Below are 18,147 nucleotides of genomic sequence, written 5' to 3'. Positions count from 1 at the left end.
TAGAACTTTCCATTTATCAAAGAATTCTGAAAATAAAAATTATACAAAAATATTAAGCAGCACAACTGATTACAACATTGATATAAGAAATGTTACGTGACTTGTCATAGTCCCTTATGGACTTTTATGTTATTTCTGGTTCTGCACCATGTTTTGTAGTCCTTTGTAGTTTTTCTTGTTCCCAGGTGTGTCTTGTGTGCCAATTACTCCTTGTATTAAACCCCAGTGTTTCTTGTGCTCCGTGTCAAGGCTTGTCCTATTGGATGTTATGTTCCGTTGGATTTGTTATGTTTATTTTATTATTAGCTCAATGCATCCAACTCTCATTTGTTTTTGACCTCGTAATAGCACTTAATCAACATAGAATGATTATTTTTGAAGGATCATGTGACGCTGAAGATTGGAGTAATGATGCTGAAAATTTCAATTTCAATTTCCCATCACAGAAATACAGTACATTTTAATATATATTTAAAATTGTAATAATATTTGACTGTTTTACTATACTTAGTATGTATTAAAGAGACAATCCCTATGAATCCCCCAAAATCTTGGTCCAATGGTGAAGATTCATATGTAACATCTTGCAAAGTAGAGACCTCAAACCTCTTGCCTAGATCTTTATCCATATACCATGTGTGACAGTAATAAAGGCAGGGCAATAAAGTACAATATATGAAGTGTACATAAGCGGGGAGATGGCAAGGATGATCATGTTTACTGTTTGCTACACAGCATTTTCTGCAGCAGCTTCTGAATCTAAATCTGTTTTGGATCAATAGCTTTTAAGGATGGTGTGCTAAATATTCTGATATAGGTGATAAACATTAAATTTGTTCTCTGGAGGTATAATGCAATTGAAGACCTGCTGGTTTTGTCCTCTTTATACATTTTATTTCTGGATATTAATGGCTCAGTCAGATCATTCTGGTAGGAAAGACTGTGGTTGCATTTGGTCTCGTGTCAACATAGACTTGGTCCGAATATTTCTGTTATGATTTGTGATTTTTTTCTACACCTTGTTTGGGGCTGCTGTCTTCTCGGCTCTCGAGAGACCTTCAGAACTGGAGGCACATTGCAAATGGAACAGACAGCTGGCTGAATTTGTTCGGGATCACCGGGTTCCTCTGGAGGACTTGCGCGAGCTCCTGGGACACTATGAGGGGGCCGTTGCCGCCGGGATTCAAATGGAACCACGAAGACCCCGGTGGGATTTCTCAGGAGCTTTTTACTTTGTGGCAACTGTAGTCAGCACTATTGGTATGTGATCGATCGATCGATCGATCGATCGATCGATCGATCTATCTATCTATCTATCTATCTATCTATCTATCTATCTATCTATCTATCTATCTATCTATCTATCTATCTATCTATCTATCTATCTATCTATCTATCTATCTATCTATCTATCTGTAGACTGTCTGTCTTTCTTTTTCTATCTATCTATCTATCTATCTATCTATCTATCTATCTATCTATCTATCTATCTATCTATCTATCTATCTATCTGTAGACTGTCTGTCTTTCTTTTTCTATCTATCTATCTATCTATCTATCTATCTATCTATCTATCTATCTATCTATCTATCTATCTATCTATCTGTAGACTGTTTGTCTTTCTTTTTCTATCTATCTATCTATCTATCTATCTATCTATCTATCTATCTATCTATCTATCTATCTATCTATCTATCTATCTATCTATCTGTAGACTGTCTGTCTTTCTTTTTCTATTCTATCTATCTATCTATCTATCTATCTATCTATCTATCTATCTATCTATCTATCTATCTATCTATCTATCTATCTATCTATCTGTAGACTGTCTGTCTTTCTTTTTCTATCTATCTATCTATCTATCTATCTATCTATCTATCTATCTATCTATCTATCTATCTATCTATCTATCTATCTATCTATCTATCTATCTATCTATCCATCTATCTATATATTTGTCTGTAAACTGCATATCTATCTATCTATTTGAAATGATTATTATTGCAATTATGAAACATAATAGTCCTAGTTGTAATTAAAACATCTGTGTGAATTTAGCAACTAACATAATTATCTTTATTGATATAAAGTCGATAAATAACCTTTTTACTCCATACATCTGTCCCTATATTTGAAGAAGCTGACTACTACTTCTCCCAATACAGACTCCATGTAGTAATTAGCTTTGGAAGAAACAGCATGTTTACACGTTATAAACATCTTCAACAATCTAGTCTTATCAGCCTCTGAGCTTATCTTTCAGTGGTGAAATAGCAAGAAAGTCAATTTCCTGATTCAAATCCCCAGGGCTCAGATCATAATAGCTTTGTAATCATGGATACACGCAAGCAAATCTTAAATTGTACAATGTAAAGTGTAGTCTGTCAATATATAAAATGAAATGCGTACACACACACGTCACAAAAGATTACCTCAAGATTATGGAACGATACTCAAAGCTGATGAAAATCTTGTTTTTTGTTGTGGTAGAGGCTATCATTCTGCTTTTTAGATTGCATTCAGGAACAGCATACTGTATATCCATTCTACTCTTAGCATTTCTACTAGTACGGCAGAAATAAAAGTGTGCATTCACTTGTGTGTCCATATCAGGTTTTGGGATGGCAGCACCCGCTACTCTCCATGGAAAAATCTTCCTGATCTTCTATGGGCTGATTGGCTGCTCAACCACCATCCTATTCTTCAACCTCTTTCTGGAACGCATGATAACGCTGATTACATTCCTCACACGCAGATGTCGAAAGCAAAAACAAAGGGCAGAGCTGAGTAAAAAACATAACACACAACCAGAAAAAGGAGACGGTCAAGAGGACTGGAAACCTTCAGTTTACTATGTAACCCTCATTTTGTCAACAGTCACACTTCTAATGAACTGCGGAGCATCGGGCCTGTACTCGACTATGGAGGATTGGAGCTACCCAGAGTCTATGTACTTCTGCTTTGTGGCTTTTAGCACAATGGGTTTCGGGGACATGGTGAGCGGACAGAAGGCCCATTATGAAGCACGTTGGGCCTACCAGATAGCCAACTCTTTAATGATCATCCTTGGTGTGAGCTGCACCTACTCTCTTTTCAGCGTCACCGCCATCATCATCAAGCAGATGTTGAACTGGGTTTTGTCTAAGCTGTTTAGTCTGTATTGCTGTGGGTCTCAGGGCTGCTGCTCTGTCGCAGGTCTGAAAGTCGAAGAACCGGCCGATCAGCAGATCCAGAACACAAGCAACCATCCCGGCATCTGTCATGTGGTCAAGGCCTCTCACCCTTCCAAGAGCAAATGTAAGTGTGCCAGCACTGCAGTAAAAACTGTGTGCCAGAGCCTGGACACAGCGAACAGCCCAACTTTTGAACACGAAATCAGAGATTCGGAAAAACTGCCGAAGTATGATGGAGAGAAGGAAGTTTTCAGTGCTGTCAGCAAGAACTGTCACCGTTAGGATATGAGAACACTGTCAAATCATCAGCAGCAAGAGAAAATGCAAAAACAAAAATATTGGTAATTAAAGTAAAAAGAATGGAGAAATACAGTAAAAACCTGTAAATGTTTGTTTCATTACTATGTGAAAAAGTGATTTTCCTTTAACAGGGTAATGAATTTAATTTGTAAGTAATATGTGAATTACCTTTTAATTTTGTGTAAACCTCTATATTGTATGTTTAATGTACTTTTACAGTAAAAATATTATTTTACAGTACATGAAAAGACATTCTGAAAATAAAAATGGGAATCGTCTCATGATTATTTGTTGTAAAATAGCAATACTTAGGGTGTGTTTACACAGCAACAATGTACTAAAACGGAAAAGTTTTTCCTTTGCGTACAGGCAACAACGTTGTCAAACCAATCCTGGGTCACTCGGTTACGCGGAAACGATTAAAACCACTGTATTCTGCTGCCAGACCAGTAGGTGGCGATGTCACTTTGTAAAGAAACACGATGCACTTGTAGACCTTATGTAGCCCCGCCCCTTTTAAGCGCTGCATTGATTGTGTTCTTATGGAACGGCAAAAGGGTCAAATTTCACCACTAACCAAATGCGTCTCATTCTCAAAATGCCAGTGTTTACGGCGTTTCTGACGAAAAGACGCTGCAAAGTACGCCGTTCTGTGGTACAAACGCTGCAAATTACGGAGTTTACAAAGCAAAATCGCGCTCATTATCAGCGTTATTATTATCCAGCCAATGACGCCGTTTCTGACGCCGCAGGCTATCCATAGTGCGCCGGTATTTGCGGTGCTTCTGTCTGACAAAGACGGCATAAAAAGCGGCGTTTTGGATAATATTATAATCAGCCCCATGCTTTTTTGCAATGCGGTACAAAACTACAGCAAAAACAGAAATTCAAACTCAAAATTCTAAAGCTGGCTGCACGAGATATGAGATAAAATGAAAAATTATGAGATAAAGTCGAAATTTTGACTGTCATAATTTCGATTTAGTAGCCTATGTCTTGATTTTAATGACTATTTGTCATAAGAATGGCTTTTAAGTCATAACTTTTACACTTTTCATCTCACTACAAATCTTCAACTACAATCAGATACAATGACAATGTATGACTGTGGGTGGCATCACATGGCGATTCATCCTCACACTTATAGCCTGTGACGTGTGGCAAGCCGATTTTACAAGATTGATATCAACAATTTTCACTAGTTAAAGAGCAATTTTGAAATCATGAATTCTATTTCCATTTGTTATTTCTGATATCTCAAATGTATTTCTGATATCAATAGTTAGCAGTTATATTAGATATTTAAAATGGCTTTCTTACTAGTGACATTCACATTCCTGGTAACATTGTCACTACTGAAAATCGAATTATTGACATCCAAAATTAACTTTTTTACTAGTAGCAGTTAATATCAAGAACAGACAATTACCCTAGTAACCACAAATTATTGATATCAAAATTATTATTTTTTCCCTAGAATTGAATTTCTGATTGAACTGGTAAGAAATCAATTCTTGATATCTGTAAGGTGATATGATCACATTTGAAATTCAAATTCAATTGTTTATATCAAAAATGTATTTCTTACAAGTATTCCTATCAATAATTCATATTTCTGCGAGTGATGATGTCATTGTTAATATCAAGAGTTTTTTTTTTACTAGTGGAAAGTAATTCCTGATATCAAAAATTACTATTTTAACTAGTGAAAATGTAATGGTCGATATCATTTCACATTCAGATCCTGGGAATGGAGAAAAAAAAAGTCTAAACGGCTTGCCATAGTGATGTGTTCAGTATTACAGTAAGATGAGCTGGCGCGGAGGGATACAGTATGAATGAGGCCAAAGCGCAGCGGCAGCGCATTACTACACCTCTATCCGGCGGTGGGTCAGTCACTCGCTCACTCACAGGAACAGGTCCTGCGTTAATACGTCAACATATCAAACACAACCAGCCCTCAGTTGATTTTACACACATTTACCGGACGGGCATTGCTTAACGATGGTGAGTTCAGCCTGATGTTTATGTCATTTCTTTTTTTTTCCTGCTAACGGTTTACGTTAGCCACTTTAGCATCCTGTCAGACTTTGACAGCTAATTATGGTTTACTAATATATTAAACGTATTAAGAGTGTTTATCTTTTAACTTCAGTGCTTTTATTTAAACAAACTGCTAAAAATAGCCAGTTAGCGCTATCCAACAGATGGACATCAACGTGTGATCTATATAATAAGAAAACCATATAGCAAATATGAATTGGGCCAAAAGAGATAATAAATGGATTAATTGCGTTGCGTTTTTGCGCGTTCCCGCTGCTGTTCCATTTGAAGTCAATCACACGCGCACCAGTTTCTGTATTAGGTTTCTTGCATATTCTCTAACACAAACTTGCTGTTTTTGTCACATTAGACTCTAGTTGTTGCGAATGCATATGATAAATGAAATGCACAGCATGCACGGTGTCTGTCCACAGCATTGACAGCTTAGTGTGTGTTGGTGCGGGTTTAGTATGTAAAGCATCATGCGTGTTGAATCCACGCAGTGCCAGTGCCTTTGCTCATCTCGGTGTGTGTGTGAACAGTGACTGGCTGCTAATTTTACATGGGCTGAGCTCATTGCCTTTAACAGAAGGATAAGTGTGGGCGTGGCGGTGTAAAAATAACCATCAGCAAAAGCATATGCGCTCAAGTTCTTCATTTCTGGAATAATCTGAATCGTTCTGAGCTTGTTTTGCCTCCATATATTTGCATTGCATGCACGTTCACTAAGTTTGCAAACGTCCTGCGGATATGAGGATGTTGCATTTGCATGGGCCAAAGTTGCAACATGTAAGGTAGCTGTTGCACACTGGTTGGTCAAAAAACAATGAATGGAGTGGGCAGTGAGGTTGCATATTGCAGCAGGCTGAACTGCAGTGAGGGATCCTGGTTGTCCCCCTCCCCCTTTCCCCCTGCATTGAACCAAATCATAGCTGGTGCAGCAACACTCTGACACTAAATCTGCAGTGCAGACCAATGGCGGACTTAACCAATAAGCGAGCTAAGCAGCCGCTTGGGGATCCAGGGAATCAGGGGTCCCAAACAAATACCTTGAAGCCTATAAATAATATATCTTTTTTTTTTTTTTGTATTTTCAGGATGCCATCATTAAAGTTTTAACTTTAGTATTAGGCCTACATTTTCGTGAATGAGAAAATTAGTGGACCATTCCAGTGAATATGCGTGAATTTCCTTGGGATTTTTTTAAATTGTTCCCTCAGGTTGAAAAATTGCTGCCCATTCATTGACATACAAATTTGCTGCTCTGACCCTATCCAAAATTCTGCAAATAAATTCAGCGATCTAACCCGACTCCCTCACCGGAGAAAATCGCTTTGGGCTAGTTAGCATAAGGAGTTTTAAAGTCATCATCTGATTTAATTCTACAGGATTTCCGAGAGGTGTGTACGTGTGTAGCGTTCGTTAACAAACCGCCTGGAAACAAAGCCGTAATAGACCTTATTCAGAGCAGCGCCATGACAGGTATGAAAGTGAGGCTGTGAGGGATAGACTTACCGTGTTTCCAATGGCATCCGCTGTAAAAAGCTGAATAAAGCTCCTAGATTACTTACAATTTTCCACAACTTACATTGTCGGGAGTTTTTTGTCAACTGTAATTTCTTGGAAAGATATTTTTCCAGTGTTTCATGAGCAGAACAATCCGAAAACACATTAAATAACAATACAGCCCATTGAAGAGATGCATGTCTATCCCTCACAGCCTCGCTTTCATTCTCATTAAAATTCAAAGATGGCGCTGCCATGAATAAGGCGTATGACGCCAAATCCTCTAATGGTAGAAGAATGCCGTTGTATAATTTACAGCTGTGACAATAACGCTTTACAGGATCAACTAAACATTGGATTTTTAAAAGTATGTGAAGTTTATGGCATAAACTCTTTAAAATAGGTCCAAGAGTTATTTGTTGGGTTGTTATTGGGTTGTTGAGTTGTTATTGTTGGGTCTTTGACTTTACATTTACATACCCCTATTCATGACGCTGAACAAAACAAACTGTTATTGGTTGCTTTATATGTCAGTCAGACGTCCCTGCTAGTAAACAGTCAGTTATCGCTTAAGTGAGTGTAAACAGTCGAGAAAGAGAACTCATCTGTAACACAATATTCGATCTGGACATTAGCTCTTAAAGTGACAGCAGCGTAATAATCCGGCTGCTTTCTGTGTTTTTAATGTTTTTAACAACAAAGGACCGAGAAAAAAAAAATCACTTGCTTCTCTTGACTGAATTACTGCTAAATATAATATCTAGATTTAATTTATACAGTGAAGACTATGCAGTTTACATTTAATTATTCAATTCCTATTCCTGAAAACTACAGTTAGGTGGTCGCCATGATTTTGCGAAAAAAAGACATGTAGAAAAACATAATCCTAACCCTATCCCACCACTAAACCTAACCCTACCTATAACCTATCCCTAAAATCAGAGAGAAATGATGGGTGAAAAAGAATTGTGTAGAAGCACCTAAGCCTTGTAATAAGCTTTAACTTAAAGTTTAAACTAACTGTAAACCCGTCCTTTAAATCTGATTGGTTGATGGGAATGCTGTTCCAGGATCAACAAGGATGTTGATCTAGTAGGCACATATTCTATGTTGAAATCAAATTCACTGCTGTTACTGTTAGACTTAACTGAACATCCTGAAAAGTACTGATTATTTAATTTGTTCTTTTGTATTTATTAATGCTATTGCTATTATTTGTTATTTTATTAATGTCTGTTTACTTATCTCTAATAATATTTGAGATTTATATTAGTTAAGCCAGTTGTTTTTGCTTTGGAATCAAAATTGCAATGTAGAATTGAGAAATGTCACTTGTATCTGAAATTTGATTTCATAACCTTTAATTTACTTATTTATTACTTTTTATGTAAATAAATGGGGGGCCAGTGAAAATTTTGGCAGGGCAAGCAAAAATCTAAAAATACTTGGCGTTAGGCATTGGGTTAATTGTTACAGATTACATTACATTAGGATTTGACATGCACTCTTAGAAGAAAAGGTTCTATATAGAACCTTAAAAGGTTCTATCAGCACTACTTATTTGGAACCCCTATAAGGTTCTATACACTCTTAAAAAAAAGGTTCCTCTGGGTTCTATATAGAACCCTGGGGTTCCATACTTGGCCAATAGAACCTTTTACCAAAAAAAAATGGTTCTATATAGAACCATTTTGGAGTTCCATATATGAAGCGGGGGATGGAACCATTTCTGGTTCTAAATAGAACCATTTCTTTTAAGAGTGTATGGTTAATTTTACAGTTGTGGTTTATTGTTGTAAGAAAGAGAGAGCAAAATAAGGGTTACAAAGGTAAAATAACTTGTGTGTAGTTGATGTGTTGGGGACCCATGCCTGGAATTGCTTAGGGCCCCAAAATCACTGTCACACACACACACACACACACACACGCTCTTGCTCATCAAATTGGAAAGGACTCTTGTTGCATGACAAACATTTGTCCCATCATGCTCCACTTAATCCACAGTAATTGCTGCAGTCATTGACATGCAGTAACGGGCCTGAGAAGCGTTGCACAGAATATGTTAGCCAGCAGCAACAGAGACGGCAGCCCACCTGCATCCAAACTAGGCATTTAACCATTCGTGTTCCTGGAGGACAGGTCCACCTGAGGTCTGATAGGGCTGAGGTTTGAGATTTAACAGTTCTCCTCGTGAGAACGAATCTATGCCACTCCCTCACCATACACGCGTCAAAGTAGCCGGAGCAACTTTTCTCTCATCGTTTCATTATTTACTCACCCACCCTAGTGTCGTTCTAATGCAGTATTCCCTTCGTTCCTTTCGGTCCACAAAAGGAGAAATTTAACCCTCAAACCATATTCACTTTATAGCCCTTAATCCTGTAATTGTGGACAAATGTGGGCACAGGTGTGATCCTAATTTTTATTTATTATAAATGTTATATCACTGTCTTCGATAAAGATTTGTCTATCCATTTATGGTGGTTTTTTTTATTTTAGGGGTATTTTTTGAATTTATTTACTTCAAAAAGTACCATATTTTCTATGTAAATTATGCTTATTTTTATGTTTTATTTTTTATTTTTTTTAACTACATTAAAATATCATCCCAATAAGTTCTTAGAGCTAAAACCTAAAGATGAAGTAACTTTGCTGTCACCTGGTGTCTTATTTTGGCTTATTTTAGAAGGCTCTAAATTACAGTAAAGATTTGTCTATCCATTTATGGTGTTTTTTTTTATTTTGGGGGTATTTTTGAATTTATTTACTTCAAAAAGTACCATATTTTTTATGTAAATGATTTTTATTTTAATGTTTTTTTATTTTTTTTATTTTTTTAACTACATTAAAATATCATCCCAATAAGTTCTTAGAGCAAAAACCTAAAGATGGAGTGACTTTGCTGTCACCTGGTGTCTTATTTTAGCTTATTTTAGAATGCTCTAGTCTAAATTACAGTTTTCCCATTCATTTCTATGGGTGCCCATTTTTGACCCAAATACAAGATTAAGGAGGGTTTTTTTTCACCCACTTAACATTGTAGAATTGAGTAAAAAATGTGTGTGTTCAGGAGGCAAACTTAGGAAAATTAACCAAGTCTTGTACCGCTCAGATTAAGGGAAGTATTTTTTAAAAAATAAATCAAAACTATTTTGCCCACATTTGTCCAGAATACGGTTTTAGGGTTAAAAATGTACCTCTCGCGCTCATTCATATAGTGGCAATGAATAGTGACCTGCATCAAGCTTTTAAAAAAGATGCAGAAGTACTGAATGATCCCATGAAAGACATTTGATGAATTGATAGTCGAATAAGCACAGAAATTAAAGAGATGTGTTCAAGTCATTGCATATGAATTGTTTTTTTTTTCAATACTTAATAGATCCAGGACAAAAAAGTTAGCATCATGTCATTAACCCAATGCCTATTTGAGAACTATAAAGCACCATTTCCATAAACAATTTGACAACAGCACGTTGAGCTTTGCTTAGGCAGCTCATACGCATCATGTTCAGAAAAGTCTAGTTCCTCTTGATTAGAGCTTGTGTGCTCTTGTTATTAGGGTAACCATTTATATCAGCTGTTTTCTCATCTCGCAAATGGTAAGCCAAATGTATTCAAGCTAAAGTCAATGAGTCAGACCCGTGTCCACTGTATTCTCATAGATCATTTTACACCCTGTCCGTTTTAAGCTCCAAGCTTTATGAATCACCCGTCTTTGAATACAAGGCAGCGTGTTCCTCTTCACAAAAGTCACAGCTGAATCACGGCGAGTGAAGCTGAATCCTCTCGTCTTTAATAATTGAATAATGAACTCTGTGTCAGAGAGAAGCGCAATCATTTTAAGTGTGTCGCATTCATGACCCCATAAGTGGCACTGTCTAATTATAACTTCCGTGGATATTTTTAAAAGAGTATTATTATGCACGTCCTTCATTAGTCAGAGGTGTGTGTGCGCAAAAAACTGGAGCTTGTCTTGTGGTGATGTGACACTGAGCTGATTGACTTCCTCTTCCTCTCTTTTCTAATGCAGGCAGATCAGCTGACCGAGGAACAGATTGCTGGTGAGTGAACTCTACACTAAGGCCGTCTTAAACGACATCATCGGTACGCACCGACAGCAGAAGACAATCATGTGCTTATAGAAGCTTATATTGCAAAAGATTGTGCTGATAAATGGTATTATAAATATAACTCTGACCTGAAGAACATGTTTAGACGGTGTCCCACTAGCCTACTCCAAGCAACTTGATTAAAGTCCCCGTGAACCGGAAGTTGCAAACGACTTTTCTCCAGTGTTGTGACGTATTTTCGAGAGAAACGGAATACTAAATGAGGCAAAATAGTGGGCGTGGCTTTTCCCCAACTAGCACCTGATTGGATCTAGAAAAATGGGCGTTTCATTCTGAAATGGAGGATGACGCAAGTTTACACACGCTGTCAATCAATGCTCGCTCGGCGCTCGCAAACACACAGCAGCTGTCAGTTGGAGGGGCGTGGTTATGGATGTTAAGGAGACACCCAAACCGTAAAGCCTACGTCATCGGGCAAGGTCCTCCAATGCAGAGGGGAGGGGCATTTTCAAAATTTGATTAAAGCCATTACAAAGCCAAAAAAAATTTTTTGTGTGGATTGACTTGCGTGTATGAATTGTTCACTACAAAACGATCAATTTAGGCAAACAAAGTAAGTATGGTCAATTTTGATTTCATGGGGACTTTAAGAATGGAAGAAGGTTGACAGACTAATTCACTGCCCTTGATTTTTCTTGAGATTAATTTTCAAGTAATATCAGCTGAACAAACGTGTCTTGTGCAATTATTTTCGATCAGGGATGCACTAAGGGGGCCGCAAGATGGCTTAAAATTAGTTAACAAATATTAAATAAGCTAAATCATAGAAATTGGCTAAAAAGATGAACTGACAAGCTGTTTATTTCAATTTATTCCCTTTAGCAACGTTATTTTTATTTCAAACCAGGGTTTCCTCGCACTTGGGAAAACCTGGAGATATAAGGGAATAATTTCTAGACCTGAAAAAAGTCATGATGTTAAGTCTAAGATGTTAAGTCATGAGAAATTATGTATAATTTTCATAAGTTGTCAAGCTCTGAAATATGTTAGGTATAAATTGTTGAGAAGTTGCTATTTGCGAGTAAAAAAAAAAAAAAAAAGTCTCCCGAAATAACTTGGAAAATCATGTAAATTTACTAGTCGTATAAATAAGATAAAACCACAAGTTCTTGAAACTTCTGGAATTATTTAATTTAATAATTTGAATGTTATACTTTTTGTTAATAATACAAAAGGTTAAAAACAAGCATCTTTGTCATTACATTAGAAATATGCTGACCTTACAGAATAGACTCTGCACTCCTCTAATGTTCATATGTTAAATAGTGTGTAATTTGCAGCTTTAAAGCTGTAACTGTGCAAAAGTCGTAAGCCGTAACTATGAGGATAAGTGGTAAATTATGTTCTGATTGACACTTGACCATGCTACTTTCACTCTTTGCAGTATACTGTTGGTAGAATGCAAATTTTCTTTATGCAAGGAGTGCCAAGATGACCTACTTGCCAAAGTGTGCAAAGAGGGTTAGACTTCAAAAATAAAGCTCCTTTGTCATCGCAGTGTACATGCACTGTACTTACATGTCTGTAATTCAAAACAGAGTTCAAGGAGGCGTTCTCACTCTTCGACAAAGATGGCGATGGCACCATTACCACCAAAGAGTTGGGCACAGTCATGCGCTCATTGGGTCAGAACCCCACTGAGGCTGAGCTCCAGGATATGATCAACGAGGTCGACGCTGATGGTAAGACCAGGAACGCTTTTGTAACATTCATAGTTTGATAGGATAAGTGTCTTATGTTAGTCCATTAAAGTTATGTGGCTTCTTGTGTAGCAGATCCTGTTCATCTACATACATTTACAATACAATACCCTCTCAGATCACGGGTCTCCAATCCGGCTCCTGGAGGGCCACATTCCTGCAGAGTTCAGCTCCTATCCTAATCAAACTCTGAACCAGGGATTATTAGAAACTTCCAGGCCAGTGTGTTGGAGATAAACTCTGCAGGATGTTGGACATCCAGGAGCAGGATTGAACACCCCTGTCCTAGATCAAGCAGGTATTGGGTGTTTTTTCTCATGAGGGAAGAGTAGCATTGACAAGGATCGTCATGTTACTCACATGGACTTATCACTTAATCACACGCATCAAGGCTGCGTTTAATGTCAGTTTTGAACATGCACTCGCAAACTTCCCTAATGGCTCATTTCCACTGAGCGGTACAATACGCAATTATTTGCGTTTCCACTGTCAAAAGTTGTGAATGGTACCAAAAAGCCGAACCGTACCGTAACACTTTGGGGTACCTAACACAGTGGTACGGTAAATCTTGTGGTAAATTGCTACAACATGGCACTGTCTGTCCACAGGCAACGGAACTATAGACTTCCCAGAGTTCCTAACCATGATGGCGAGGAAAATGAAGGACACGGACAGTGAAGAGGAAATCCGAGAAGCTTTCAGAGTCTTCGACAAGGTATGGAAACGTCACCATTAACAGCAGCTGCCATGAAGTTGAAACCAGATTAAGCACTGAACCGATTCATGAACAGTAATCATTAGGAATCTTAATGAATGTACAAGGAAGATACTTTAGAGCACAAGAACGTGCCATTGTTATGTAACTTCAGGTTTAAGCATACAAGGCTTTCCTAAAAACGACAAGTCGACCAATCATCCAGGAAAACTGTGAAAGCTGCTAGTGTATGAAGTGTTACGTAAGGACTGTGCAGGTGTGTTTTCCAGACAGTGGATTAGATTATTCACCATGTGGGCTCGGGCTGCTTCAGGCCGTTGGCGTAAGAGCGTGCTTCAAACGGCTTCAGTTTCGTTTGGGTTCTCTTGATTGCTTCACCTCTTGCTTTGATCTACGGATGGACATTTTGTAGTCGGATACTTAAACACAAAATCAAATAAAGTAAATTAAAAAACCCTTTTAAAATCCATTAAACCCATTTTAATGTGGCTTAAGTTTTAAGTTGTGGTGTAGACTGTAAAACCGGGGTTTTTGCCTTGCGACGTCAGAGTGTGCTGCGCCAACTGGAACCTGTAATAACTTTTTGTTAGGCTTCTGATTGGCCAACATTGCTTTACAGTTAGGATTGGCCAACATTGCTTTACAGTTAGGGTTATATCGCCGCCTGCTGGTGTGGCATGCTCTTGACAGAGAGCATGACAGTGTTTTTGCTTTTTCATGTGGACGGGATTTTTTTTTATTTACCGCTGGTGGAAAAACTATGGTTATAAAAATACCTGTGTCCATGTGGACAAGGCCTGAGATGGCGTTTTATGAACGAAATCAAAGCTTTTTGAAAACGCTTTCCAAAGTGAATAAATTTGAAAATGGCGTTTTTGCGTTACTTAAACAGAGGTACTTGAAAATTATGACGCATGTTTAGTCATGTGACGGATATTGTGCCGATAGATATTAATGTTTATTCCGATATTGTGCCCGTTCGGTATTGTGCTATTCACTTTCACACAGTTTGGTAAAATATGTTACTTTGCGCTAGGGTTTAGGCATGCGCAGTAAGGTGAATTTAGCGTTTTCCGACTTATTTGTGTGGATGAGAAACTTTTGGAAAACTCCTTACTCAACTCAAATGTATCCAGATTAATGTAGACGTAGCGCTGGTAACCTACACGCATGTAAATAATTAAAGCGCATATGTATATCTATAGTATAGTTTTTAAATGGTTTTAATATATTGTGCAGCCTTAGAAAACGTGTAATAATGCGGTTCATGGACTCTCGTCTGTGGAATGCACCGCTTACAGTATTTTGCCGGATATTCTACATGGGTAAAATGCAATTGAGGATTTTTTTTTTTTTTTTTTAATCGAGTACTTGAATTTAATTGAGGAATCGTGACCGCCCTAATTTATAGTACACCACAAAAGGACCGGATGTGTGATGAGACATAACATTCTCTTCTCAGGATGGAAACGGCTACATCAGTGCAGCCGAGCTGCGTCACGTCATGACCAATCTGGGCGAGAAGTTGACCGACGAGGAAGTGGACGAGATGATCCGAGAGGCGGATATCGATGGAGACGGTCAAGTCAACTATGAAGGTGAGCAGCTGTGGCGCATGTTCCCAATCAATCAGGAAACGTTTTATTGCGTAACCAGAATGACATTTATACAAACTTTATTTATTTAGATGGAAGGTGGTTCATGTGAATTAATTTTTTTAATTAGTTTTCCAGAGAAAGTGTTTTTGTCTTGCATTCGTTCTTTACACCTGCATTGGACGTTCAACACATAACTTCTAGAATGTGATGGTGTAATGTAATTCAGTGACAGTATATGGGTGATATATCTAAAAATAGCAAGGACTTGTACCTGAAAGTCTTGCATTCCAATTAATATTGCTATTTTGAATGCTTAACCTTAAATATTAAACTTCAAATGCATTTTACATTTATATATACACTTTCATTTAAAGGTTTAGGGTCAGATATTTTTTTGAAGAAAAATCATATTTTAATTCAGCAAGGACTGAAAGACACAAATCATTTGTAACAATTTTTACAAATTCATCAAAGAATCCTAAAAAATGTTTCAGGTATACACTAAAATAATAAGCTGCTTTTAACACTGATAATCTTAAATGTGTTTGAGCAGCAAATCAGCATATTATGATTTCTAAAGGATCATGTGACACTGAAGACTGGAGTAATGATGCTAAAAATTCAGCTTTGCATTACAGGAATAAATTACATTTTAAAATATGTTCACATTGAAAACAGTTATTTTAAAATGTAATAATATTTCACAATATTGTATATTAGACCAACCAAATAAATGCAGCCTTGGTGAGCAGAATAGACTTTTAACAAAAACCATAAAACATCTTGACCCCAAACTTTTGTTGTGTGTATATATATATATATATACTTTTATTTTTTTAATTGTGTATATTTAACCAAGTGATTACAGAAACTTTAAAATTAACTTTTCAAATAAAAAATAAAAATGAGAATAAAATGTTTAGCGAAAGGTTGCTAAAATAATATACCAGCACATATTATTTCATAATAGAAAGAAAAATCCTTTCAGTGTCAGGAATCATTAGATTTCTATTATCTGTTTTTCTGTCTCTTTTCACAGAGTTTGTCCAGATGATGACTGCAAAGTGAAGGATTATCTTATCCTGTATCTCTCTTTCTCTCTTACATTGCTTGTCCTACTAAGATCACTCTGTCTTTAAAAAGAAAAAAAATCTAAAGTTTACTTCAGAGAGTATTAGAATGTCAAATTCTGTGATCTCTTACCAAAAGAAAAAGAAAAAGAAAAAACTAAATTCAGAAGCAATTTGTGAAATATACTAGCAGAATTGTCCCAGCAGAAGTGAATGGACCAAGCATAACTGCATGAGCCCTTTTGGAGCAAACGTCTCCAGACCTGACAAAAATTTCGTGGACAGAACGTCTCTTTAGTCGCACACGAGTTGAAGTCCATGCCTAGTACGGCAGCATTTAATATGCAGAGGACATCTCCTTTCATGAGTGTTCTTTCATCGCACCAAAATAGAGTAAATATATCAAAAAAACTATATTAATAATGCTAAAACATTGTGGTAATTAGTCCAGGGTCACACTGCTGCCTTCAATACAAACTGAGCGGAAACTTTTGCGTGTGACCCCTGTGGTGAAGTCATGCTTACAGTACGTGTATTGCCTTCTCCTTTTAAAGACTCGGAACGGAACGAAAACTGGATGTTTATGAAGACGTGCTCATTGTAAAAACCCGACGTCATACTCATACTCTGCGGTTTAATGGCGCCGTACGACTTGAAGCGTGTCTTTATGGGCTGTAAGGCACGTACTTGGTTGACCGTGGTTATCGTCAGCTGGTTTAAACCTTTATTTTAATGTGGGTTTTGTCTCTGAAGACTTCAAACTTTGTGGGAGCGTGGAGATGTGAAGTATGTACAGCAGAACGTGACAGAACGACGCAAATAGCATAACTGTAAAAATATAGTTACATAGATAATCAGTGTTATGCTTTATAAATGTACTGTTCTGCGATTATTAACGTCTGGTAAACTTCGCATTGCATATTGTTATTCTAGTTAGGTCTGTGACTTTCGTTTGATTCATGGTCTTGAAATGTGCCATATTACTCGTAAGCCTCAACTTTCTTGCAAGAGATCTTGTAGTCAACTAACTATGTTATCAATCTGTGAATATACACACAAATATCTCTATATATTTGCACTTTTGTGTAGATTATACATTCAAACACAGAAGAACCAACTGCGTCTTTCTCCTGTTCTCGTGGGTTTCACACCTCTTGTTGTCAAGTGCTCCAAATTTCATTTGCGCTCTGCTAGCGAGACGACGGATAAAGGTGAAACTGTCTTGAGGGGTGGATCAACGATGTATTGAATTATGTTGCTTGCTATTGGTCTCATAATTGTTTTGTTTTTTTCTTGCCAAAACATATTACTCCTGTGGAAGAGCTTTACATAGCATATCTTACTCTATTCTGGACTTGAGAGTTTCATGTTGGCTGGGTTAGAAAACGAGCGACAGGACGGGGAATACTCAACATGTGAAATCTGTATGGATAATATGTGAAATATGTATCTGTGTTTTACAATAAAAAATAAATGTATATGTTTATGCATATACTTCTATGTTTGATGTTCTTGTCGTCATATGCAACTGTAAATCATTAGGTTTTGTCATTAGCGCCAAGCTAATCCGCTTACTCACCCGAGAGGTCTCCTGTCAAATCTGGCCTATATTTAGGTCTGACTCTGAGGATTGTGCTGGATGGAGCTGTAAATAATCTGGGGTTAAATAGGGACACGTCTCCTTTTCCCGTTTTGTATAAGATGTGCGACACCGAGTGACTTGCCCTTTTAATGATGTGCTTGTTTTGCCATGTTCACTCAGGGCATCTCAGAAGGAGGACCTTATTTGCACTTAGGCTAATTTGAAATATGTAATTGTTAAATGCATGAGTTTTAGATGTGTGTGGAACAAGTCTTGCTTATCATATCAAAAGCAGGTGAATCTTTCATATGACACGAGGCCTTGTGG

General features: G+C 37.3%; 2 protein-coding genes across 3 annotated transcripts; both read left to right on the top strand.

The window, feature by feature from the left end:
* The first annotated feature begins 2,534 nt into the window (after positions 1-2,534).
* Positions 2,535-3,539, top strand: kcnk20 (potassium channel, subfamily K, member 20). The gene has a single exon (XM_089121419.1). It carries the CDS (start codon positions 2,622-2,624, stop codon positions 3,453-3,455), a length of 834 nt encoding a protein of 277 aa, XP_088977545.1. The 5' UTR covers positions 2,535-2,621; the 3' UTR covers positions 3,456-3,539.
* Positions 3,540-5,346: 1,807 nt separating this feature from the next.
* On the top strand, positions 5,347-16,295 carry calm3a (calmodulin 3a (phosphorylase kinase, delta)). 2 transcript variants are annotated; one of them, XM_039670854.2, is made up of 6 exons: positions 5,347-5,480; positions 11,056-11,086; positions 12,694-12,837; positions 13,464-13,570; positions 15,033-15,168; positions 16,208-16,295. In XM_039670854.2, the coding sequence occupies exons 1-6, from the start codon at positions 5,478-5,480 to the stop codon at positions 16,234-16,236; spliced, it is 450 nt and encodes a 149-aa protein (XP_039526788.1). In that variant the 5' UTR covers positions 5,347-5,477; the 3' UTR covers positions 16,237-16,295. The 2 variants fall into 2 exon arrangements, with proteins under 2 accessions (XP_039526788.1, XP_039526787.1); XM_039670853.2 differs by lacking the exon at positions 5,347-5,480 and having other exon boundaries at positions 11,050-11,086.
* Positions 16,296-18,147: the final 1,852 nt, after the last annotated feature.

This window comes from Pimephales promelas, chromosome 16 (assembly GCF_988280905.1).
Source record: "Pimephales promelas chromosome 16, fPimPro1.hap1.1, whole genome shotgun sequence".
NCBI classification, from domain to species: Eukaryota; Metazoa; Chordata; class Actinopteri; order Cypriniformes; family Leuciscidae; genus Pimephales; species Pimephales promelas.
This window is presented reverse-complemented; position numbering and strand designations above follow the sequence as displayed.